This window comes from Palaemon carinicauda, chromosome 1 (assembly GCF_036898095.1).
Source record: "Palaemon carinicauda isolate YSFRI2023 chromosome 1, ASM3689809v2, whole genome shotgun sequence".
NCBI classification, from domain to species: Eukaryota; Metazoa; Arthropoda; class Malacostraca; order Decapoda; family Palaemonidae; genus Palaemon; species Palaemon carinicauda.
In genome coordinates, this window is record NC_090725.1 from 234,751,176 (window position 1) to 234,778,743 (window position 27,568).

Consider the following 27,568-nt stretch of genomic DNA (forward strand, 5'->3'; position numbering starts at 1 on the left):
ACTAACTTATGAGATGCTATCAATGAAGCTGCAAGAACCGCAATTGGCCACTAGAGCAACCAGCACCAGGACTGGTTTGATGACAACGACGAAGATATTAATTCCCTCATTAACACCAAACGGAAAGCTCGAATAGCCCTCGACCCAGACCCTAATTCCCACCCAAAGAAGGCTAAATGTGCAGATGAAACTTAACAGTGTCAAGCCAGGCTTTGATAAATACGAAGTGAATGGTGGCTGCAAATGGCTCAAGACCTACAAGGTAATGCTGACAGTAGTGACCTTAAAAGCTTCTTTGCAGGCACAAAGAAAATTTTTGAACCAAAGCACGCCGCTGGAGGAACACTCTTGGCAGCAGATAACACCATCCTCACGGAAGATAAAGAGATCCAGAACTCATCAGTCCAACAAGACTTCCTCTGAAATGTACCACAATATCCACCCCAATTATGGATGTCCCTACCACCAACATTTCAAGCATTCGATGTAGCTTTAAAACAAATGTGCTATGGGAAGGCCACGGGACCGGACAACATTCCCACTGAACTTCTGACCCACGATGGTTTAGTCCTGAAGACTCATCTTCACTCCCTCATGCTAAAAGCATGGTTGGAAAAACAGTCCCCTAATGATTGGAAAGATGCACTCCTTGTCACCATCTTCAAAAAAGGAGATAGAATGTGGGAATTATAGAGTGATATCCTTGGTTTCAATTGTAAAGGAAGGTCTTGGCAAGGATACTACTAAATACCTTACAAAATAGAGAAGAAACAATCCTGCCAGAATCCCCGTGTGGTTTCCGCCCATCCAGAGGAACCATAGACATTATTTTCTGTGCTTGCCAACTATTGAAGAAATGAAAAGAACAGCAAAACCCATATTTCTAAATTTTTACAACCTCGGAAAAGCATATGATGGCGTACCAGGGGTAACAATTTGAGCTGTTCTCAATTGCTTCAGAATCTTTGAGCCTTTTGTTGACATGATTAAAATCCTACATAATGGGATGACAGCTAAAGTAATCCACCAAAGCAAAAAAAAATCCCAATCACATGTGGACTAAAACAAGGATGTGTATTTGCGCAACCTTTTTAGCTGCCATGCTATATGAAGTACCCCACAACAACCCAGGGGTCGAGATAAAATACAGATTAGATGGAGGAATTTTCAAATTAGCCAGAATGAAATCCCAGCGCAACACCAACACCATTAATGTGACGGACTACAGTTTGCAGATAACAACGCTGCTGTGGTCCACACCCAAGCAGAACACCAAGAATTGGTAGGTAATTTTCGTACTGCCTACTCGTGTTTTGACCTAACAATTAAAAAGTCCAAAGAGATTGAAAACAAGTTACAAGCTGGCCACACTCATATGGGAGACTATCCACCAGGGTGTAATGAACAAAGACCTAACTACCCATGCAAAGGTAATGGTATATAATGCCATTATAGTATCTACCCTGTTATATGCATGCGAGACTTGGACCCCATATATTAGTGACCTAAAAAAAACTGGAACGTTTCCACCAGAAAAAATTGAGAGCAATAATGAAAATCAAATGAAACGACTATGTGTCCTAAAACAGTAGTCCTTGAAAGAGCCAATGTCACCAGCATCGAGGCCATTATCATGAAACACTGCCTAAGATGGTCTGGCCATGTGATACGCATGGAGGACACAAGACTGCCAAGGAAAATACTGTTCAGTGAATTAAATACAGGTGATCGCCCTAGAAGCCCCTTTATGCTTCGATTTAATGAACAACTCAAGAAAACCCTCAAGGAAGTTAAGTTAACATAGACCCCAACACCTTTGAAGCTTCAGTAAGCAACAGGAACGAGTGGAGGAGCAAAGTTAAAGTGGACAAGGACCTCTTTGTAGAGAATTGAAGAACCAACCTGTTAACTAACCGACAGCAACGGTCAAAAAGAGCAAATCAACCATAAACACCTCCCACGATTCAGTGTGATCAATGACCTCTATTATTCACCACCCTAACAATGATTAACCTTTATGACCCACTCTTTTCAACCTTCAATTGGGGCTGGGAACTATGATATTCGGATACGAGTACATGCCAACGACGACGATATATATATATATATATATATATATATATATATATATATATATATAGATAGATAGATAGATAGATAGATAGATATGCACTGTAAGTCCCCGTTAAAAGTATGACGTGCATTCGCAGAAAGGGTTCCTAAGATGAAAAGTTCTGAAGTCCAACATAATTAACTTGGGAATCCAGTTCATACTCTACATTGTTCTCAGTCAGGTGATATTTTTAATAAGAATTCCAAGAGCTATTCACACAAAAGAAGTTAATTAATGTTTCTGTGATTTGCATATATCCAAAACTTTTTATTATTATTTAACACAAAAGTGCTTAGGACTTCATACGTGTGCGTATATATGTATATGCTATATATATATATATATATATATATATATATATATATATATATATATATATATATATATATATATATATATATATATATATTAAGGTGAGTCAGCAGCTGATGACCAGACAGGAGAAAGACTCGAAAAAAAGGCTGAATGAAAGAAAAATATTTCTTCAGAATAAGTTGATGACCGAAATACTTGAAAGACTCTCAATAAGACAATTTTTGTGGAATGGAAGAGTTAAGAGGTTTAAATGCCGCTCGTGTATGGCAGGGACAAGGGACAGTGACATTGCCCTATCAAGCAAGACAATGCCCATGAGACTGACCATATAAACATATGATCAGCCTCCAAGCCCCCTCTCCACCCAAGCTAGGACCAAGGAGTGCCAGGCAATGGCTGCTGATGACTCAGAAGGTAGACCTATCCATCTTTAGCTAACAAGGTTGATGAGGTTGCAGGGTCCAAAGAAACTAACGATTTTGAGCGGGACTTGAACCCCTGTCTGGCGTTCACCAGTCAGGGACGTTACCACATCAGCCACCAGAACCCTTGTATATATTAAAAAACATAATCAGTGTAGAGATCTAGATGTTGAGGAGCCACTTTCCTAGTCCTACTGTACTTGCAATCATTCTTTGAGTTGTTTTATGGTTTAACTTCGTGACCCGTAATTTGCACAATGAACTAATTTTAGCTATATCTTTGTTTAGGGATTCATCAACCCCAGACCTACATTTAGGAGATGGAAGTGATGTACCAGAAGTGGTTTCTTTTATGATCAAATTTTATTCCTTTTCAATTGAAGCATTAACTCTGAGCAACAGCTCTTAGTTGAGTATAGTTCCATGTCAGATCTGATGTTACCCTTCCAAAGCCGATAGGCCTCCTGCTTCTCCAAAGAAGCACTTCTACAATCATCATTTTATCAGGGTTTGTCTTTCATTTGGTAATTTAACACAAATAAAGTGGTACACGTACATTATACATCTATTATTTATGTTGACTGAATTCTCATTCAGGAGAACATCAGCCTCACCGCTTTTATACAAGTGTGACTAATTCAATTGCAAAAGATCACTCAAAATGCCATTCCAGTCTGCTTGAGATTATATATATATATATATATATATATATATATATATATATATATATATATATATATATATATATATATATATACATATGTATGACACTTCAGGGACAGGCTGCTCAATCTTAATTACTAACGAAACCAATGCATGATCATATGTTCTAGCTGGAGAAATAAACTTATATGTTATAACACTTGGGGAATAAGTGTCTACTAGATCCAAACAGTTACCAGACCTGAGTAATTTCACGTATGATTTGTTCACAAAGTGATTTAGAGGCAAAGTCCTAAGCTATTAAGTGATGGCGCTCAGTAGGAGAAACATAATTTAACCACTTCCTATGGTGAACATTAACATTGTAAAGGAGATGGTTAGGGAATGAGCACTACAAAAGCGAGGATTTGAAAATATTAACGACCTTGAAACTCACCCTTAATACAGTTACAAAAGTGCGCCAAAATTATTCCCTTTGGTTCGGTATTTAAATAAGTTTCGTTTAGTGTCTTAATCATTCACAAAGTGTTCACTAATGCTGTAGTCAGTCAGTCCATTGTTGTCTTAATGATTCACAATTTTAACAAACACTGATGAGATCTTCGTAAATGCGACAGGCAAGGTGGTGAAGAATTCAGAATCTTGGACTAAGTAATGAGGACAAAGACAACAACAGTGAGATTGGCTAGTGACTAAAATTATCGTTTGGATTGCATTTCATTAACCCTAAGGAAGTTGAAGATTACTTTGTGAATGTGCCTATGGCAGATAGCCCTCAGGATGATAGATGTACATCCTGTGCACACTATCTTGTTGACAATTATATATCACTAAATTCAAGACCTCCTCCAGTGCTGTAAGCTGAAATCCCTTCAAGCGTACAAACAATGCTGCCGAATCTGTTCATGCTCATTTTGATTGGTACTTTTTTACATCCCATCCATCTATATATATATTCCTTGACATTCTAGTGAAGCTCCAGAGTAATACATACATAAAGAGGAAGCATATCAGTAAGCCTGCAACAATGAGGAAACAGGAACAAAACAAGAACTATTTCCCTTTACAACAAATATATTTAGAGAGAAATAGTCACAATTATATTAAGAGTTTGGGTAACAAATTCACAGCAAATACAAAACTGTAATAATCGAGGTGTATGACGCATATCTTATTATATAATCTGGTTGTATGGACACATTTGTTTTTACATGATGATTATGGTATTATATAGTTTTTTTAAAAAGGACTGCTACCCTGCTAGGACAAGTCTTTAGTGAAGTGCAAGATGAATATACTTTCATGATTTAAAAGAAAATATTTTTTTCTGCTTCAAAGCAGGGGGCAGTAAATAACATCATGTGGCTAATGGAAGAGGTGAACAATCGTTAATGAATGTATGAACAATCAGGTATGCAGGTGAGTAAAAAAACCTGCTTTTGACTAATAGCATAGAGTGCTTTTCATAGCAACATATCAGCAATCTTTGGGACCTTTTTGATATGCCAATCTGCGCTTTCGTAAAATGCCGTTAGGGAAAGCTCATCTGAGATACCATGGTCGTGTTATAAAAAGAGAGATGGAAATAATCAAGAGAGCTAAAAACATGTCAGTGATGGGGCATTAGCATATCAGATGAGTGGGTGGGTGTGATGAAGAGGGAAGAAGATGCAAGGAATAGAAATAGATGGAAAAAGTTGACTCGAACCACCAGCCCTGCAATACAGTGGGATTGATGAAGTCGAAATAAGTAGATGTAAATAAGTTATGAAAGCATAAGAGAGAGGCGATTGTATATAGGTGTATCGTTGTGAATGAAGTGATAAAATAATGATGTTTACAATTCATACTTATATGATCAATGGTAGTTTGTAAAAACATCAGACACTAGTAAAATGGTTTGGAAATGTATGTACTGAGAGAAGCAAGCAGGAGTAAGATTGAAAATGGAAAAAATAGGTTAGTGAATAGTAATATGAATGATGGAACAGTGGGTTCAGTATATATGCACAAATTTATGAAGGTACCACACACGCTCGCACACTGTTGACCAGTGGAGTGACCAGCTCCCTCCCACCTTTCCCCCTCACTGCTGTGTCTTATTGTTTGATGATGCTGCCTTCCGACACTGACTCTACTATCAACGCCACATCACTGAAACTAACATTATTTGCCAGTTGAGAAGCGTTTGCCTGGTTCCAGCAGGCTGAAGTCCAGTTTCGCATCAAGGGCGTGACTCGGTCAAGCACCAAAGCAGATTACGTTCTCGTGGCTATCCCCGAGGATACTTTGCCGGAAATATCCGATTGGCTCTGCAATCGAGGAGACACGCCAATAATGTACGACGCCCTCAAATCATATCTCTGAAGCAGTACTCGCCATATGCCGCTGCCCGCAAAGCGAAACATTTTCAGCTCTCTGAACAACCGTTGAGGTATCAAAAGGCTTCGCTCCCCCTCAGAGAAATGACCAGTTTTGCTCGCCTACAAACTGCTGCAGATGGCTCTCCTCGTAAACTGAATCTACTTCGCTCCCTTTGGGTACAGTGCCTGCCCAAACCTGTACATGCTGCTATCCCCGACGTCGATATTTTGCCCATGAGGGACCTCATGACCAAAGTTGACACCCTTGTGAACAGCCACCTCACTGATGCCAGCGACGTCGCTGTTGGGGCAGTCGTTGAGCAAGTGGTCAACAGCTCGACTCGCCCATTGGCCTTCTTCAGTGGGAAACTGTCCAAGGTAGAATCTGGCTACTCTACCTTAGGCCGCAAATTGCTGGTGGTGCACTTGGGTGTCTGTCACTATTGCCACTTCTTGGAAGGTACTCTCTTCATCATTTGCAGGGACCACATGCCTCTGGTGCACTCCTTCACTCAACAGTCCGATGCCTGGTACACCAGTCAACACCAACATCTCTTCGCTGTGGCTGAATACAATTGTACCCTTCAGCACGTCCCTAGGGAAATGAATCCCGTTTCCAATGCCCTGTCAAAAAACACATTGGCCACCATTCACCTGAGATTGGATTATAATGCCTTCCACATCACTCCATTGGGAAGACGTCCCTCTCGACAACTCCGACGCTACCCTCCTCTGTGACATCGGTTGTGGTAGACCTAGACGGTGGATACATTCCCCCATGCGATGACAGGTGTTTGATTTCATTCATGGCCTTTCACATCCCTCTAGCCGTTCTACTGCACAGCTGCTGAAGGCAAAATTTATTTAGCATGGCATTACTAACGATGATAAGGATTGGGTCTGCGCCTGTACTTCATGCCGAACCTCAAAAGTACATCGATACACTGGTTCAGGAATGGGCAAATTTCTTCAACCTCAGCGGCGCATTGCCCACATGCACGTTGATGTTGTAGGTCCCCTACCAACGTCACAAGGACATTGTTACCTGTTTACTGTCGTTGACCGCTCCACTTGTTGGCCTGAAGCCATTCCCATGGAAACTGCAACGTCCGCCTCATGTACATCTGCCTTACTCTCAGGATGAATAGCGAGATTTGGTATCCCTGAGCATATTACTTCTGACAGGGGTACCACTTTTACCTCTCCATTGTGAACATCATTAGCAAATCTCCTGGGTGTCACCCTTCATCAAACAACCACATAAAACCCTACAGCCAACATTATGGTTGAACTTTTTCACTGTACCCTCAAAGCAGCTTTGATGTCTCACTGCAAGGACTCCAACTGGTTTACCCAGCTTCCCTGGGTCCTCCTGAGACTAAGGACCACTCCTAAAGATGATCTGGATGTTTCGGCAGCTGAAATGCGGTATGGCGACCCGTTGTTGGTCCCTGTTGAATTTTTTCCGTCTGTAATGTCTTCCAACAATCTGCAGGGCCTTCGTCGTGAGGGAAAATTTATTTTATGATGCCAGACTTACTAACTCCCAGCAAAGCAACACATAACAACAGATTTGCACAAGGCATCGTATGTTTTCCTCCGCAGCAACACCAGCAAGCCACCTCTAACACCCCCTCACACTGGCCCTTTCCTCATGATTCATGAACAACGAAGCCGTTCTTACTGAACGTTCGTGACAAAGAAGACTGGGTCTCCATTGATTGCCTCAATCCTGCGTTTCTCCTGCCAGATGACCCACCTGCATTGTGCCTCTCTAGAGCCTCTCTATTTCACATGTATGTGTTTTTTAAGGGATAGGGGTCCATGTACAGCACGTGTATCACACACGCTCGTACACTGTAACTGTTTTTCTGTTTCCTGTACATTATCATTATTACTTTCTCCTCGCACTGATAACCTGTCTATTCCTGTATGTACTTGAATCATTGTGTTTGAATTTTTGTGCCGTTCTTCTTTGGAACGGCTTATATTTATACTCTTGTTGCGTTGTAATAAAGTTAGTTGCAATTACGCCATATCTCAGCTATCACCTAACTGCTCGCTCCCACAATGGTTTTATTGAGCTAAATCTACCCTATGGAAGTTAAACAGGGACGATAAACACCTGAAAAGAATAAAGCTGTTAAAATATAATGGTTGTGAAGTTTACGTGATGTGAAAAGAAATGATAAGGTGAGAAATGTGAAGACATAAGGAAGTGAAAAAACTTATTGCTGGTGAAAGGATGTATTGGTTTATTTTAAGGCAGTTCCATCGTGATCTAAGAATTGCTGATAATAGATTTTTTAAAACAAAGAGTAATTCGGAAGCAGTAGAAGATAACAGGAAAGGAAGGGCTTTGAAGGGTTGAATAGATGCCTCGAAAGAAGCATTGTAGAAGAATGGCCTTGATATCCACCAAATGGTGTACACCATAGGGGCGAAGAGCACAGATTGTGTAGTGGTTCAGAGGTCTACTGATAAGGTTATGTGTAAGTGCATCAAGTGAATAATGAAATTTAGATTACACTGGGCTCATCCATGACTCGGCACTCAAGGATGAATGGGGATAGTGACAACTGTGATGATTTTTCTGTGGAGCTACCTCCTGTTAGAGGAAGTTGCTCTTTTTATTATACATATATATATATATATATATGTATATATATATATATATATATATATATATATATATATACTGTATATATACATATATATATACTGTATATATACATATATATATATATATATATATATATATATATATATATATATATATATGTATATATACATATATATATATATATATATATATATATATATATTGTATATATACATATATATATATATATATATATATATAAATAAAACCTAACTGTGAAGGTATAGCTGACTGTTGTATGTCCAGTCAATGGTGTAGAAGCCTTTCTAGAGTAACATTTGAAATATATTGAAATATGGTGCATAATAGAAGCAGCTGTAGTAGCAGATACAGGGATTACAGAGAAGGCTGTAACTGTAACTTTGTAGTCATGGTTATAGTTATAAAGAACTACACTGTACCGGAACACTGTGCAGGAAAACAAAAAGTAACTTGGGGGTCCTGTAAAGTTTTATATGGTACACATGGATGTGATACGACCATTTCCTACTTGTATAACCCAACATAAGTACGTATGTGTATTTATGAATATAATCAGCATATTCCTGTGTAGTCGTTATATCAAGTGTCAGTGGATAGCGAGGATTTGCAACCTGAATTGCTGGCTTAGGGCCCTGCTCCTGGTCCGGATCTTGGTCCTGACCCCACAAATGTAATATTTATATTTTTTATCGAAACATTTGCTTTTGTAAATATGCCATTTTGCTCTTTCACGCGTCCCTGTAGTTTTCCTCATGCAACAATAGCCAAACCTCCTGCCTTGCATCTCATAGCCGCACCAAAACAGAATCACTGATGTTCTTAGAAGTCTTGAATACCATTTCCATTTACTTATTTGATTGTAAGTGACATAAGTCCAGGTTCCCTCCTTAAACACGGTAGTAATCTTGAACTCAAAGAGAATTACATCGCATTAAATGTTTCACAACCTTCCATTAGGACGGCAAAATCCAGGTAGTTGTTTGCACCACCATTGTCAGTTAGTGATACACTGTCCTAACGGGGTAACTAATATATATACAGTATATATATATATATATATATATATATATATATATATATATATATATATATATATATATATGTATATATATATATATATATATATATATACACATATATATATATATATATATATATATATATATATATATACACATATACATACATACATACACACTCCCCCAAGGTGACTAAGGAAAATGCTCTCTCTGTCAATCAGTCAAACATGTATGCACACTCACTCGCACGTACACGCTGGGTTCGGATGAAGAATGCCGAAGTGTATTTAATTACCCGCGCTGTGTAAAATTGAATAAGAGAGGCATGGAGACTTCCACAATCTCTCTCTCTCTCTCTCTCTCTCTCTCTCTCTCTCTCTCTCTCTCTCTCTCTCTCTCTCTCTCTCTCTCTCTCTCTCTCTCTCTCTATGTGAATGAAAAAAGAAAAAAACTGGAAAATCAAAACAATGTGATAATAGAATAGATGTTCACCAAACGAGATACAATACTGAAAATGAAATATTATGTTACTTTTAATACAGACGGAAAAGTGTTTATTGTGAAGAGAACAAATGATAGCGATGTAGTGTCGAGATGGGGGAGAGGGGAATGAGAAAAGGAAAAAAAAGACAAAGAAAAATAATTCCCTTCGATGAGATGGAATTTGTGTAATAAAAAGTAGGGGTGGAGCGATGCTGAATATTAGAGGGGAAATGAACAAGAATAAATTCGAAATAAAGAGAATGTGCCATTACCCTCTTTATTCAGTTCATAACAAAAAAAGGTCGGATGGTGAATAGATAAATACACACAATGTACATGTAAATGATTTTTTTTATATAAATTCAAAAGCAATAATAACATTTGAGATTGGGGTCGTATTGGAAGGGGGCACAAAGGATTTAAACAGTTATACTGTATAGATGCAGTTTTAGAATGTGACTCATACTGATGCTTCTAAATTGATAAGATTAATAGTGATAGAAAATGATTGTAATAATGTAATGATATTTCTCTGTATAGATTAGTCTTTTAGTGTCCATGGAAATATAATACAAGTGTATGTCATGTATAATCTAATACTGAACTTTACAAAATGTTATATTCGTGATTTTCTTGATTATATAGCGGCTATTTACCAATGAGCCTTCTTATATAAAATATTAGCGAATGATATATTTAATGGTTTGCAAGGGGGATTACTCATCAGATAGAAAGGAAATTTTTGACTAAGAAAACATAAATAGAATGTTTCTTGAAGGTAATGAAGGTTTCTTGTTTAATCCGCAAATAGTAGACTTCAACTAAGATGTCATGGAATAGCCAAAAAGGAAAGGGGAAGAGAGAGAGGGAGAGAGAGAAATTCTGATTTCAATTATCGCTAATCAGCCACTGCATTAAGTGATTAACAAAGCGGGAATGTGAATTAGATAGCGAATTTGCTCAGGGTTAAGAATTAACAAAAGGGAAATAAGAACCGCTAATGTTCAATAATGATCGGCGAGAAACTAGGAACCAATGCAGGTAAAGTAGAAGAAGAAATAGTGTAACAATTAGAGCGAAGTAATTTGCCCCATTAGGAGTTGCGGGGAACGAGAACAGGTCCCTGCTTCTTTCTTTCATTACTTTTTCGTCTCGCTTCGCTGGTGAGACGTAGCAGCTTAACAACCAAGGAGTTGCCAAAAGGCAAGAGTGAAGCCAATTGTACGTGAGTGTGACAAAGGTGACAATAATTGGATTTCATTTTCAAGAAATTATCATCTTCAGTAGTAATGCTACATGCTTTCTCTCTCTCTCTCTCTCTCTCTCTCTCTCTCTCTCTCTCTCTCTCTCTCTCTCTCTCTCTCTCTCTCTCTCATAACATGATATCAAATAATTTAAATAAATAATACTTTTCTGTTCGGCCACGCTCTAGGACAGCCGCTAACAATTTTATTATTGTTTGGGAAATTCTCTCTCTCTCTCTCTCTCTCTCTCTCTCTCTCTCTCTCTCTCTCTCTCTCTCTCTCTCAGGTTATCCTTGTTAGTCATCGTAATGCCTGTGCTTACCTGAAGTAGGACCGAGAGCGCCACCACCCCATGGGCGCGAGTGACAGCCTCCGAGAAGTTGCTGAAGAGCTGCGAGTTAAACCCGTAGACTTGTAGCTGGAATGAATTGGGATAATGAACAGAATTAATACTTTTTTTTTCTCTACCTTCAAAATGAGGAAGACAATTTTCGTTTCAAGCAATATTTGAAAATAAATTTTAAAAAAAATAGGTTAAGGAAGCTGCTGATTATGTGATTCCTGGTATTCAATGGATTACTATTACAGTGATAAAGTTGACACTAGTCATGTTCCATATAGAGTATAAATAGTTAACAAGGTTCTGTGATAATAAACGGTACTATCAGAAATGTAACCTGAAAAGAAATATTAAATAAAGTTAGTCATAATTTCGCCAGTATTCAGATCAATACCTGAGCATGAACAGTTCATTATACCTCGGCTAGATTTTTTGAGATGGAAGTAAAAGATACTAATGAAATTGAAATATATAATCATGAAATTTGCATAAGTTTTTTTTTAGTTATCCTTAACCTCTTATTTCCGAGTTATCTGAAAATATTTTTCTTTTGAAAATGAAATTACTTTTTGAAGTTCTGGAGAGATAAATTTCTTTGATGCTATAGTGGTTTTTCGGTGTAAGATATGGTTCATTTAACATATTGTATGAGCAATCTTAGGAGATTTTCGGGAGGACATTTTTCCTCATTCTCTTAGTCTTTACCTTACATGTTCTAACCAGCATGATGCTTGCTAATTTCTACATCGATATTATATATAAAGTATAATATATATATACATATATATACATATATATATATATATATATATATATATATATATATATATATATATATACAGTATATGTGTGTATATATATGTATATATATATATATGTGTATATATATATATATATATATACATTATATATGTATGTATGTATATATATATATACACACATATATATATATATATATATATATATATATATATATATATATATATATATATATATATATATATATATACACACACATACATACATACCGATCGTAATAACTTTGCCAAATTATTAACCATGCATGATGCTACACATCAAGCAACCAACCCCTTAATGTATGGATAACGGTAAGAAAGAAGATATATATGTGTATATATATATATAAATATATATATATATATATATATATATATATATATATATGTGTGTGTGTGTGTGTGTGTGTGTGTGTGTGTGTGTTGTGTGTGTGTGTGTGTCTGTGTCTGTGTAAAACTATTCTTACCAATCACTCACTATTATCATTCCCCACAAACTATAACTGCCAATTTGGATATATGTACATGTTTAAATTGTTTTTGTCTAATAATGCTATTGTAATCAAAATCAAGCTTTCGGTAAATATATGTTGTAGGTAAATATATGATACCTTAATTTTCAGCCAAATACCTGGACTATATGTTTTTCCTACTCGCTATCTTATGTTTTATGTTTTTCTGACCATGATTATTGGGGCAAACCATTCGTTCGTAAGTTCTCCTATCCCCCCTTCCCATATAAAATAAATTATTGGGTATCCTAGTGGTAAATTGGGTTATTGGATGGGGAAACACCAAAAAATAGTAATTTGCAGCAATAATAATTATCAGAAATGATTGATAAACACAAGATAACCAGTTGGAAAATGTATGTTCATGTAATTGGCGTGAAATTAAACCGTCTCTCGAAAGGTTTTTGCTCTGCTGTGGCTCGTTTTGCTTGCAAATACAGTATCTTTAATCTCATTGCTCCTCTTATTCTGGTAAGCCGTACATGGATAAGCTGCGTATGACAATCACATGGGTCATAATTCTGTTGAGCTACAATAGCCATATATTGAAAGGAGAGCGTGTTTAGCATAACCAATTGCCAAAATAGATGAAATTACACTAAATTTGGAAATAGATTGAACTTCCCTTTTGAAAACGTGATCTTGTGACCGTAGTCATGCTACAACTGAAGGGGTGGGTTGGAAAAAATGGTTGTTGTAGAACAGTATCTGGGAACTTGTGTATAAGTATTTGGAAGCTGTTAATTGGTTAAAAAAAAAAAACCGTGTAATAATTACATCATGGAAAATGGTATAACAGCTGACGAAAGCAATTGCAAGCAACACATGGGCAGTAACCCACAATCACTTTCCCAAAAATAGTTTCCGTTACCTTTGCCTCTGTTGAAAGCATCTACAGAGAAATGATTACATCTCTATCTGCCTACTTATAAAATTGCAAGCTTGTTGCTGTGCCTATACGAGAGAATTGTACAGTGATGTCACCACCAGTGAGGGAATGGAAGGGTGGCAAAGCCTTTGCTCATTCTCCCCCTATGGCTCTCCATATTGGCTTTATCCTCATAACCTGAGAGGAACGGAAAATGGACTTGTTCTTTAGCAAGAGGTTATAATTCGCTATGACTAACACTCGGACATATGTATCCGGGGAGAATAAAACCATATGTGCATTCGTCAGGTTTTGCTGTGATGCCAGAAGAGTTTGGTAGATCAACATTGTCTTTCTTTATGATTATTATCCTGAAATAGAGAATCTTTGTTGCTCCTGGCATGCCCTTAAGAAGAGGTGATGACCAATTTGTGTGATGTACTGTTATACTCCAGAGTCTTTGCAGCACAGTTGTTGATCAGGACAATCTTCATCTTTTTATGTAAAAGGAACCTGCTCGTTAGGATGTGTTTTATGTTTGTGTCATCTCTAACCTAATACTGGATTGTTGCTCTTCCTTGCTTTCATTTATGCCTAATAGCACTCTTCTGAGAATCATCCCCATGTGCAAAACACAAGGATGATTTCATCCTAGTTAGTGTGAGAGACATTGCCCCGTCGTTGAAGCATGCATTGAGATCTATGACTATCACTAGGGTTGCTGGTTTCTTGGCCATCTTGTGAAGAATAACCATTCCGTCTACCAGGGCTATCTTTTAACTAGGAGCATGTGGTTTGGTTTACAAACCATCATCTCTCTGGTGATCTCCCAGTGGAGTTTCCTATGTTACCAACTTGTTGAGGAGGTGAATCAACTTTGAGTGGTTCAGGCATGGCAGGATTTTACTATCTGGAGCAAAAGGATTTCATGGAGTCAAAGAGAATGTGTGGTTCTTAATGGCCTTTTTCTCTTTGATGTCTCTTCTCGACCTGCCCAGGGGTATCAGTCTGCCATGCAAGCTCTTTGTCTCTTTTGTCTTTGTATTTTACTGTTGTTTTCGTGTTTGCAGGTTTGCAGACATGAAGATATTGTTCTCCTTTACTGGTGCCCATTGGCTGACGTCTCCATTGATTTACTCTGACTTTTAGTCTTCATACAGCTTTTGACTAGTCACATCTGCATTCAAGATATTTGGTACATGTTCATCAAGGATCTAGGCATAAGTGATCACATTGTGCAGCATGTCACCTTCAGCAGCAATGGAATTGTTTGAAATGATGACGAGTCCAAAATGAATTTTCTTCAGTTTTTTTTCAGATCCTCACATTCATGGTCTGCCCCTATTGATACAAGGGGAATGTCATTCTTCATGCCTGTATTATTGCCAGCTTACCTCGCTTCCCATGTTTCGTGGTGATTGGTCCTCAGATCACGTATGTCTTATGTACCCAGTCCGGTCACTTGTATATGATCCGGTCAAAGGTGAAAAGGAGTTTAATCCGCTGCTCTCCATCTTGGAGATGAAGCTCCAGGTCAGGCTTCAAAGTTACAGTGACAAATAACAGGATTTCTTCCACTCGAAGGTAGTTAATCATTGCCTTGGACATTTCATTCTATTATCCGTTTCGTCCTTTCTTGGAAAACTAAGAAGACATCAGCAGTGGTCGAGGCCTCAAGTAGGGTGGTGTTTCTTGTGTCGCTTATGTGTGCTTCAATTACCTCTAATTGCCTTCAGACAGACGTCTTTCATTAAGGGGGTTTCCTTGGATAACTCCTCCAGCGCCATTTCATAGAGTTACGTATGAATAGGTGTTAATATGAAGAGCACGTTTTTAATGGGAATATCTTAGGAATTGTGGTGGCCTGATGGTAGCGTCCTTGCCTGGTGATTGCCAGACTAGGGTTCAAGTCCCACTCAAACTCGTTCGTTCCTTTGGTCCCTGCAACCTCACTGTCCGTGTGAGCTAAGGGTGCAGGGTTGGCGGGGAGTCTATAGGTCTATCTGCTGAGTCATCAGAAGCAATTGCCTGGCCCTCCTTGGTCCTAGCTTGGGTGGAGAGGGGCCTTGGGCGCTGATCGTATGTAATATGGTTAGTCTCTAGGAAATTGCCCTGTTTGATAGGGCAATATCACTTTCCCTTGCCTCTGCTATTCATGAGCAGCCTTTAAACCTTTAGTTGCCTTGTTATAGCAGACCCATAGACATTAGTTTCTATCCTGGCATAATCAACAGACGGTACGTTAAACTGTTCAACATACACAATATAGGACAACTACAATTATCAGACCACTAGATAAACATATACTTGTGGTTGGTGCTCAGTATGACCTAATGACAAATTTTTTGTAAGTATTTGCAAGAACTGGCGTAACAAATGTCTTAACATATCTGTAACTGATGGCATTGGCTACCCTGACCTTGAAAATAGCTGTTTTAACTGTCAATATAAAGACTAAGTTATTTAGAAGGTCAGGTATTGACGACAACATTTTTCACAGTAACCATTTTGTAAAAGCGAAGATGGTGATCATATGAGACTTGCGGAAAATTGAATTTTTTTTTTTTTCTGATTGCTATATTAGGTGGTTTCCAAAAATGTAGTTTTCGTACTCTCTCCAATAATCCAACCAAAGTTAAAATCCTAATATAGTGAATCTGACTAATTGAAGGTTTGGAACTTAAAAGATGAGGCAGAATTGTGCAGTGTGTGAATGTGGTGGGGTCAGCATGCTACTGATGAGCCTTCCGTGTAACTTGGTTTATTTTATTTCAACCCTAAAGCATTTTTGCCAACAGATTTTTACAGGTGATGACTAAACTTTGGGGGAATTTCAGCGGTAGAAAGTTGCGTGGATGCTAAATTTAATTCTTTATTCCTGCTTAGAATTTGTTTAGTACTTCGACGTTGGATTTCAAAATACTTTATGTGGCCTTACTTTTAAATTCTGCTATGCTGTGCTTTATCTTTACTGTAGAGATAACTGAATCATAGATTGTCTTTCTATGCTATTTTTTTCCATTAAAGTCGTTGATGTTTTATATACTGTCATTTTTAATAATCCCAGAGATCTCTTATAAGGATACAGGTAAATATGTGTACATACAGATTGATATATGACATTTTAAATCACGTATTTTGAATCTTTTTATGGAAAACAGTAGTTTACTGTTTTTTAAAGAAAAGTGACAAAAACTCAATGGCATGAATGCACAAATATATTTGACCATTTTTTATGCTTAACAGTAAAGGCTGTGTTATGTACGCATTAAATAAAACAGGATTACCACGATAAACAATTGTAGTTCCACCGGCTTTGGCATCGAATGCGTCATGCCTTTAAAGGCTTTCACTTTATATGCATTTCATGTGTTTTTTGAAGAGCAAATCCTATTACTATGGCGAGTAGATGTAAACTACATTGCAGATCTATTATATACATGGATATGTATGCAAGTTAGTTTTTTTCTATTTTCATTATTAAGTACATGAATCGTACTGAAAATAACCTTTGTGAGTTCATGGTTCTCCTTTGTGGCGGAATTAGGGCGTACGCCATAATTTGTCGTGTGATGTATTCTATTCTGCTGGGTTTGTTACCCTGAAAAGGAATTAGAATAAACACAGAATCCTTTGGATTAATTTCGTCCCCCCATTAGTTTATTGCCATGTGATTTTGAGCGTTGTGGTGGGAAGATAACCTACGTATTTAATGCAGGTGTCAGCAGTTAATCCTTTTTTACGCCTTCCCCAGCGAAAGTGCGGCTCTTAGGAACTAAGTCTTTGAGCACTTGCCTCGTCTATTCTCGCTTCGGAAAAGATTTGCTTCCGAATACACAAACTTCATATATTTGTGTGTCTGAGTTATATATCACTTGAATTTAAAATTCGGAGATCCGAAAAACAAGGAAAAGACTTGGACAATTCTTTCCCGAAACACTTTTCAAAGACTGCTTTAATTTAGACACAACGGTTAATACTGGGCTTTATAAGTTGGGTTGCCCTGGCTCATTCTATCCTCTGGGAACTCTAGAAGTTTCTATTAAATTGTACTGTTAATGTTTCGTCTATCCCAGACAATCTCAGGGCTGAGAAAATCTACCTTGGATGTTAAGCGAGCTGATGTTCCAGCTGGAAATTGAAAGTATATTTTCTCAATGTCTGCCTTAAAGAACTTACACTCTTGGTTCTCATAAACACACATCTTATCTTATTGAAGTAATTACCCTTGTCATTTTGTGGTATGTAGACGCTGCTGTAAGTTATAAATATAAAGCCCAGTCATTAATAAACATTTGATAGAAGCTTTAATGTTTGTTTTCACATTGATTTCTATCCCCCAGAGATAAGCATGGAAATTCTCTTTGTGCGTGTGTTTTATTTGTTTTTATTTTACATAATATTACAAATTAATTGACGCTATATCATTCCATGAGAGAAACTTCATTGTCTAATTTCTTGAATCTCCATACAAGAACTGGTATTTTTCATTCCCATTTGGTTTTCATATATGCCAAGAAAAATATTGGACTAAAATGTACATAGAAATTTCAATGCAGACGTATACAAACACCACAAATCTTTACATTTTATTGAACAAATGTTTTCTATGGCATAATCAATGTATTAAAAATTGGAGAGGCCAAGAAAATCACCGGAATTGGAAGGTTCTATTTTAAGCTGCCTTCTTCAAAATCAGATAACGTTTACCAGATTGCAGTGTAAAGAATGCATTCTTCGCGTACCTGTGTTTGCTACATTCCTTTATTAGAGTATATATGTCATGCATAATGGTTTCCCAGAATATCGTACCATGGTCTTCCACTGTCTTGGGTTAGAGTTCTCTTGCTTGAGTGTATACTCGGGCACACTATTCTATCTAATTTCTCTTCCTTTTGTTTTTCTAAAGTTTTTATAGTTTACATAGGAATTATTCATTTTAATGTTGTTACTGCTCTTAGAATATTTTTTTCCTTGTTCCCTTTCCTCATTGGGCTGTTTTCCCTGTTGGGGCCCCTGGGCTTTAGAGCATCCTGCTTTTCCAACTAGGTTATAGCTTAGCTAATAATAATAATAACAATAATAATAATAATAGTAATAATAATAATAATAATAATAATAATAATAATAATAATAATGATATCATCGGTTTCCAGTTCCGCGAATAAACACTAAAGTTACCAAATTTTCTCTATATTTTGTACAAAGAATTCCTCATAGCGAAACATCTCCATGTCCTTAGTAGCATGCTCGTAATTTTAAACTTAAAATGAAGCTACTCAAGAGTTGAATTTACGAGACACTTAATAAAAACAAAAAGTCAAAGCAGACTTAGTTGGATCGCTTATTGCTGTACTTTAGAGTAATCTTAGTTTTCAAAATTGAATTCCAGACGTTCCAGCTGAGTAATATTTCAAATTTAAACAGTACACCCAAGTTTTCCCAAGTTATCGTTGTTAGATTAAGCTATTCTTATGCGAGTATTTGCCCCATTAAATTCTGTAATCCAATCTAATCCAAAAAGTAATTGAATGACACCTAATCGGGGATTTATTTTTAAGAGGATCGATGTTAACGGTCTATGGTGGAATGGATAAACAGTCCCCTTAAGGAAGAGTAAATTTTTTGTATACAAAAGATTTTTTTCCAAGAGTACGATATTCATATTAGCCTAGTGTTTAAGCTCCATCAAATACCGTTCATATATATATATATATATATATATATATATATATATATATATATATATATATATATATATATATATGTGTGTGTGTGTGTGTGTGTGTGTGTGTGTGTGTGTATTTTCTTAAACTGAGGGAAATAGTTATGAATACAAGATTGATATCGCAGTATAAAATTCTCGTCGAGGAAAGAGACGGATACCTTAAAAACGAGAAGAAATAAAATCTCACGAATAAGTTCTCTTGACTGTTTGTAAGGACATAATCGTTTGATCGAACTGAAACATTCAGCCATTATAGAAATGTGGAACAACTGGCCACATCATGTGTCAAAAGAATGACTCTATTCACGCGATTCTTAACACAAGTCTTGAGTGGACGATAATTGAGTCTGTTTGGGAAGCCGGCTTTGGATGGCAGGTTATTGTCGATTTTCTTTCTTTTGATGTTGAATGGTTATCGCTTTTTTTAAAGGAGAATTCCTGGTAAGTATTTTACTTCTATCTGTTGATTTTTCTTTCATTTATGTCTCTCATTCAGTTCGCTTATTAATGTTGTCTTGAAGTATTTTGACATTTCTCCTTCATCAATGTCAACAATGTATGCCTGAGTATAAACATACTTTTGTATAGAATATATTCTCTTTTTTTATAGATAGTCTCTTACCGGTATTTGATTTTTTTATGCGCAGCTTTAGTACTAGAATGCTATAGGTGTACTTGAATTATACAAACACGATTTCATGTAAAACATTCAGAAATATGTATGTAGAATTTTCCCTACAACTGTGGTGTAGACATTTTAACCTTCAAGTTGGCTAGTAGAGAGAGAGAGAGAGAGAGAGAGAGAGAGAGAGAGAGAGAGAGAGAGAGAGAGAGAGAGAGAGAGAGAGAGATTGGGAGGTAACACATTCGTCAAAAGAAAATATTATGATGTTACATCTGGTGGCTGAATTTCCCTGGGGTCGGGAAACTGTTAAAGTTTTTGTAGTCGTGAACGATGCGCATTTTATAACCTCGGGTCTGGAAAATTATAATTTGTTAGCTGATGCTCATGGGAGCATATTTTTTCCCTAAATTACCTGGTAGGTGAATAAAAGTAAGCGTACTTCACTTTTTTAAGAGCTGCGACTAAGATCACGACAGACTTATATTGTATTTAGGGTATTTTTATTGTTATTCCAAGTTCCTACGGGTGTGGAAAGTTGGTTTATAAACACACACAAACACGCGCACATATACACACACACATAAATATATATATATATATATATATATATATATATATATATATATATATATATATATAATGCATATATATACACATGCAAATATGAAGTTAGTGTTGAATTACACCAGGGTCAGCATTAAGCCCGTGTTTATTTGTGGTGGTCATGGGTGTGTTGAGTGAAGAGATGAAGAGCTGTGGGAGATGCATATGCAGCCGATTTGGTAATTACCACTGAAAATGAGAACGACTTACAGATTGTAGAGTGTCAAGAGACTTTGGAGAGGGGTGACCTGAGAGTAAATGTGGATAAGACTGAAGCAGTAAGAAAGACAGGAACAGAGTAGCCATGAAAGTAGAGGCTCGGTTCTAAAACAGGTGGAACAATTTAGATACGTGGAATCTACTATAAATCAAGTGGAAGGAGGTGAGGTTGAAGTTGAGAATAGGATCTAAGCAGCCTGGGGGAAATGGAAGGAGGTAGAAGGAGTGGTATGTGATAAGAAAATACCAATCAAGCTAAAAGTCAAGATATATAGCACAGTAATAAGACCAGTGTTAAGGCATGGATTCGAAACGTGGGTTCCAAGACGAAAAGATGAAGCAAAGCTTGAGAGAAGAGAGATGAAGAGGCTGACGCAGATTATACGAATACCACAGCTTCAGAAATTGGAAAATGATGAAATAGGAAGAACAGCAGGTGTAGTATAGATTACAGAGGAGATAAGAGAATCACAACTGAGATGGTGTGGGCATGTGGTGAGGAAAGATAGTGGAGAAAGAGAGAGGAGAGCTTGTAAGGAACCTATTAGTAAGGAGAAGATCGAGAGGGAGGCAGATAATTAAATGGCGAGACAAGGTAAAGGATAATATGGAGAGAAGAGGTTTGGTGTAAGGATGCCTTTGATAGAAGGCATTAGAGAAGCTACTGACCCCTTAATATTGGAATAATGGTGGGAACGAAGATTATATATATATATATATATATATATATATATATATATATATATATATATATATATATATATATATATATATGTGTGTGTGTGTGTGTGTGTGTGTGTGGCTTCCTTACAAAACAGTTAAATTTTAGAAGACATATTTTTATGTGGTGAGTTGTGTATTATACATGTTTACATTGAAAAACTCTTATGAATAATATTCATCATTCTACTGCTATATATATTTAAGTTGAAGTTTGTTTACTTGAAATTATACCTCAAATACGTATACAATATATTAATCATAAATAAGTTGACATGAGTCTCGTTTCATAGTTTATGTTCCATGTCTGTTTGATATATTTGTATCTTATTTTTTATCTGAATATATTCTATATTTACATTTCTCTTGAAACGTTTGGCTTTTCCAACTATGGCTGCAACTTGGCCAATAATAATAATAATAATAATAATAATAATAATAATAATAATAATAATAATAATCATCATCATCATCATCATAATAACAATAGTAATGATTATAATACGGCCTATAGACACTGTTCCAAATCATAGTATTTAGCTTTGAAAAATACCCCTTCATTCACCTTTCCTATCATGCTACGATTTTCGTTGAAGTACGAATGTTATTGCTTGCAAATAATGAGTAAGTTGGTAGTGTATTTGTAATCCTATTGATATGAAACTTAGTACTAAAACGGAAGTGCTAAAGTATTTCAATTAAATGGTGATAGTTGTGCATACGGGCATATAAAGTACTATTTGGAATACCAAATACTATACGGATTATAGGGGAAAACTGCCATCTGTCTATGGGCTCCCGTTATTTTTCCAGCGTTGCCACTTGAGGAGAACGGGCCATTTTTAAAGAAATGACATGTGAACTGTAAAGGCTTACCAGGCAACGTAAATAATATATATATGTTGACTGAAAGAAAACAGTAAAGTTGACTCCATTATTCTTGTTAACATTACTATTGTACGCAGCCTGTCATGAATCACGGTTAAGTAATTACATAGATATGGACGCACTTGCACACACACAGATTCAACCCTTTCCATCCTCTCCTCCTTTCCTAAATACAACACGCTAGTTTGGAAAATTTGTGGGAGATTGTTGTCTTTCGAGCGGTTGCCCGTCAGCGTGATAGGAAAGAAATATATATACACACATACGCACACACACACACACATATATATATATATGTATATATATATATATATATATATATATATATATATATATATATATATATATATATATATATAGAAACTTGCTCTTTATTATACAGTATAGGGGAGATTGTAATAATTTATTAGCTAAGCTGCAAAAGGAAAAGAAAAAGATATATTTATCAGTTACTGTAGAGTACTTAGCGACTAAGCTAACCTCATATCCAAAAAGAAAATAGCTGATGTGCCAAGAGATAATGTGGAAATGCAAGTGCCAAAACATCTAGTCAATATCATTTAACTGAATTCTCTTAATCGCTTTTCGAGCGTGTGAAGTTTCCTGGAAGGACAAGCACTTGCTGGCTAGAAAATGTACCCGAGTGTACGTGTAATTGATTCATATTAGTTTAATATATTTGCTTTATGGAGAGATACTTCATATGGTTAGAGTAATTTCCTGCTTTAATGATGAATTATTCAAACGGCTAATTGAGGTTTTTGCCTGAAAAAAAAAAATCGGTTTTATTTTCTATGGTCTTGGTCAATTACTTAAGAAGTCTTGATTTGATTGTTTGTTTATTTCTCAGGAAGACGGGTAAACAGCTTCGAAGAGTCATGATGAAATACTGTTCCGCTACTGACGTAATGATGCATGTGTTTGTTTTTTAACTAGGTATTTAAGAAGCATTTTCGCTTTATATTGGACGGGGCAACTCTTAGATTATTAATATTTTACGGCATTCGTCCCTTTCTCGTCTTCGGCCATGATCTGTTTCTTTCATCATTTACTCATACTTTGGTTTATATTTTTCTCTCTTTTTCTGTGTAACTAAATGATTAGATGGGATTGTTGGATATCCTGCTTAATAGATTCATCTCCTGTAATTTAGCTTTAATTATTACCCGTATAAGAATCCCCTAGGTATTTCAATCTTTCAGAGACGCACCTCTGACTTCATCTTCATCATCCATCACACAATCGATCGTATACAAACTTCCTTCATTGTTATTCTAGAATGTTATCTTTTCTGAAATGAATCTCCATTCATTATTCCTCATTATTAGACCTCAACTCCCCTTCCTCTACCACCCTTCACCAACACCTCCTTAAAAGAAAAAGTTTATCTCAAATACCCCCATTCCTCTTCTCCCCTCCCTCCCTTCCCCTTAAACCCAAACCTGCACGGCACCCGTGTCCCCCAGAAAGCCCAACCAAGCAAGATCACCCCTCCAAAGATTCCCGCAAATCATATATCAATTGCAGTGAACCAATTGGCCGAATATATTCATACATTGAGATTTATGTCACGACCGCGTCATTTATTGTGATGAATGATCGCCGACGCCAAAATTGGTTGAAAAGTTTGGCAGCTAAAATGACACTTTTTCAACAACTCTTTCCAGGGGGAAATTGACGCCTTTTTCCCCTGATGTAAATCACGTTTGGGAGGATTCCCGGTGAAATATTTTTTATGCGGAATTTTTTTAGATATTTAATTTGCTATTTAATTCTCTGGCTGGGAAGTGCATGTTTTGAGGTCGTGGACTCTCTCTCTCTCTCTCTCTCTCTCTCTCTCTCTCTCTCTCTCTCTCTCTCTCTCTCTCTCTCGTTTAAGTTTCTCGAATGCTTTCTCTCTTCCTGTCGTTCAGGTTTTCAAATGTTATGTATTTTGGGGTGGATGCGGTCATTTATGATATCCTATATACATCATGTTTTTTTATTATATACCTAGGAACATTTTATACTTCCATTCCTCGAAAAAGAGAGAAACGTTTACTTTTGTTTATCCGATTTTATGTCTATATGTAATAAGACATCACTAATTTACAAAGTTATTCAATCAGTGTGAAATTTATTATACATATATACTGTATACACGTAACAATCAATAAACCTGTCTTGAGCTGATCAATATCACAGCTACAATTTCAGAAGGCGTATAAACATATATTTTCTGTACAGAAAATAAAAGTAAAAAACTTCAAACGACTGTTATAAAAATAGAATTCCAGTCATAATTTACTGCGTATTTATATACACACGCACACACGTGTGTATATATATGTGTATATATACACATATATATATACACACATACATACACCCACATAATTTTCATGAAAAGCGACAGCCCTAAAATAAATATATATATATATATATATATATTATATATATATATAATATATATATATATATATATATATATATATATATATATATATATAGAGAGAGAGAGAGAGAGAGAGAGAGAGAGAGAGAGAGAGAGAGAGAGAGAGAGAGGGATTTGTGTGTGTATATATATATACATATATATATATACACACACACACACACACACACATATATATATATATATATATATATATATATATATATATAAACTTGTAAAAGCTCGTGCTTACCATGTATTCTCTACAGCCTCCACATTGTCTGATTGTCGGTTCATGATAATCTTTTTGTATATGTGAAGGCTGCCACATTCAGATTTCCCCCTTTACTAACAGTCTTCTCACATGACTGTTTTCTAATACAGCACTATTGCCCTTTATCTATTCTATCACTTTAATGTCTTACTTTCTTTATCAAAATCTTATCATACTTCTCCCCAATATTTTCAAAGTTGGCTTTATTTTTCCCACCATTAAAGAACGGATCAATTATTCCTATATTTCATTTATTTTAGAGCTTTTTCACTAATTGGCTTAATTTAAAAATCTACTGATCTTCACTCAATCACATTTTCAGCATGGTTATTCAAGATCTCGCTTGTAATATCATTTCCGCCAATTATCTTTCCTTTTATTCGACCTCTTAATTGCTTTCCTTAATAGATCCTTTAAGTCCAGCATCTCTGTACTATCCATTTAAGTCGTGGTTCATCTAGCTCTGTTCCTCTTCTATCCTTCATATTCAACAAAATCTTCATAAGACTTTCACCTCCAGCACCATCTTATATTCTGAGAATTCATTTGTTCTTTAGCCTTTCTTTTTATTTACTTCTGTGTAAATATTGCTTTACAATTCATAGAAATCTTTTTACCGTCTCCCCCCTTTTTTTATTATTGTGCTTATTTGCATCTCTCTCTTTCTTTTTGACTTCTCTAAACATCCTCTTGTATGCCCCTTCCAGCGCTTTCCTTTTGACAGGCAACTTTTAGTTCATTATCTATGATGCTCTACCTCTTTGGGAGAGGATCTTGGTTATACTTCCAGCCTAGAGGTTCCAGTATGTGGATGGTCTATATTATTATCATTATTATTATTATTATTATTATTATTATTATCATTATTATTATTATTATTATTATAGTTATTATAGTTATTATTGTTGTTGTTGTTGTTGTTGTTAAGGGGGTCATGGTGATATATCCCTTTATATATTAGAAAATATTGAAGCAGAACGTCTAAAACACTTCACTGTTATTCTGTTACTACTAACATTAAATTTCGCAGAAACTATGAAAAATAAGAGAAAGAAAATTGAAATGTTAAACTCATGACACCTTATAGTGGACTTGGCAAGTTCTTTGAAGGTTTAACGTTCCAAACTGTGAGCCACACTTTCCTCATCTACGTTCCGACTACCGAACTTCATTTTCTTTAATTTAACAAAATAGCTGAACTCTCTGACCCTGTGATGGTAGGTGGTTATAAACCTTAGGTTTTTTATAAATTAATTTAATGAGTCGGGTCGGGTTGAGATCTTTTGATAAATCTGTGCCAACAAAACACTTCTCATCTTTACCAACAAAGCTTGTGTATTCATCTACTGTATGTCTCCCATCTCTGCCTCCAAAACTTGTGTCCTTATCTGTGCCACCAAAACTTGTGTCCTTATCTGTTTCACTAAAGCTCTTGTCCATATCTCTGCCACCAAAACATGTGTCTTTATGTGTGCCACCAAAACTCGTGTCCTTATCTGTGCCACCAAAATTCGGGTCCTTATCTGTGCAACCAAAACTCGTGTTCTTATCTGTGCCACTAAAACTCGTGTCCTTATCTGTGCCACTGAACCAGTTCTCTTCATCTCTGCCACCAAAGCTCGTGTTCTTATCTGACTCCAAAAATCGTGTCCTTATCTGTGTAACAAAAACTCGTATTCTTATCTGTGCCACTAAAACTCGTGTCCTTATCTTTGCCACCAAAACTCGTGTCCTTATGTGTTCCAGTAAAACTCATGACCTTAATAAAGACACAAAGGTATTCTGCTCAACATGCTTAGTCTGGATAGAAAATATAACTAAGTCGAGACCGAATCTGCAAATAGTTGAAGAAGAAGAAGAAGAGAAAAATGAACAGGATGTGTGTAAGGATGCAGAGGAAATCACTGATACAACTTATGAAGGCCATTCAGCAACATACTTACGAAGAAATAAATTATCAGATGGAAACAAATAATAGACCCAAGAGTCTCTACCCAGACCTACATACTTTTAGGGAAGAGCAAGAAAAAGAAAAAAAAAGATATTGTCTGCAATTTACTGAAAAGAGGAATTGCAGTTTTATCGGAAAATGCTACTACAAGGATCCAAAGATATGTCATAATTATGAAATATATGGTAAATGTGCATTTTTAGACGGATATGGAGACGAATGCAGAGATCTCCATCCAAAAATATGCAAAAACCTGAAAGAAGGAAAAGGATGCAATTTCAACAAAAAATGTCGAAATATGCATCCTGCAACCATGATTGAAAGTCAGAAAACTTAAAAGCAAACAAACAAGAAAGATGTAAGC

General features: G+C 36.3%; 1 protein-coding gene across 1 annotated transcript in view; it reads right to left on the reverse strand.

Annotated features, from left to right (window-relative positions):
• The window catches only part of LOC137638472 (carbonic anhydrase-related protein 10-like), a 92,001-nt gene that overhangs the window by 44,683 nt on the left and 19,750 nt on the right, over window positions 1–27,568 (reverse strand). The window contains exon 4 of the mRNA XM_068370557.1: window positions 11,589–11,684. Within this exon, the coding sequence (XP_068226658.1) occupies window positions 11,589–11,684 (96 nt within the window). The remainder of the gene's footprint in view (window positions 1–11,588; window positions 11,685–27,568) is intronic.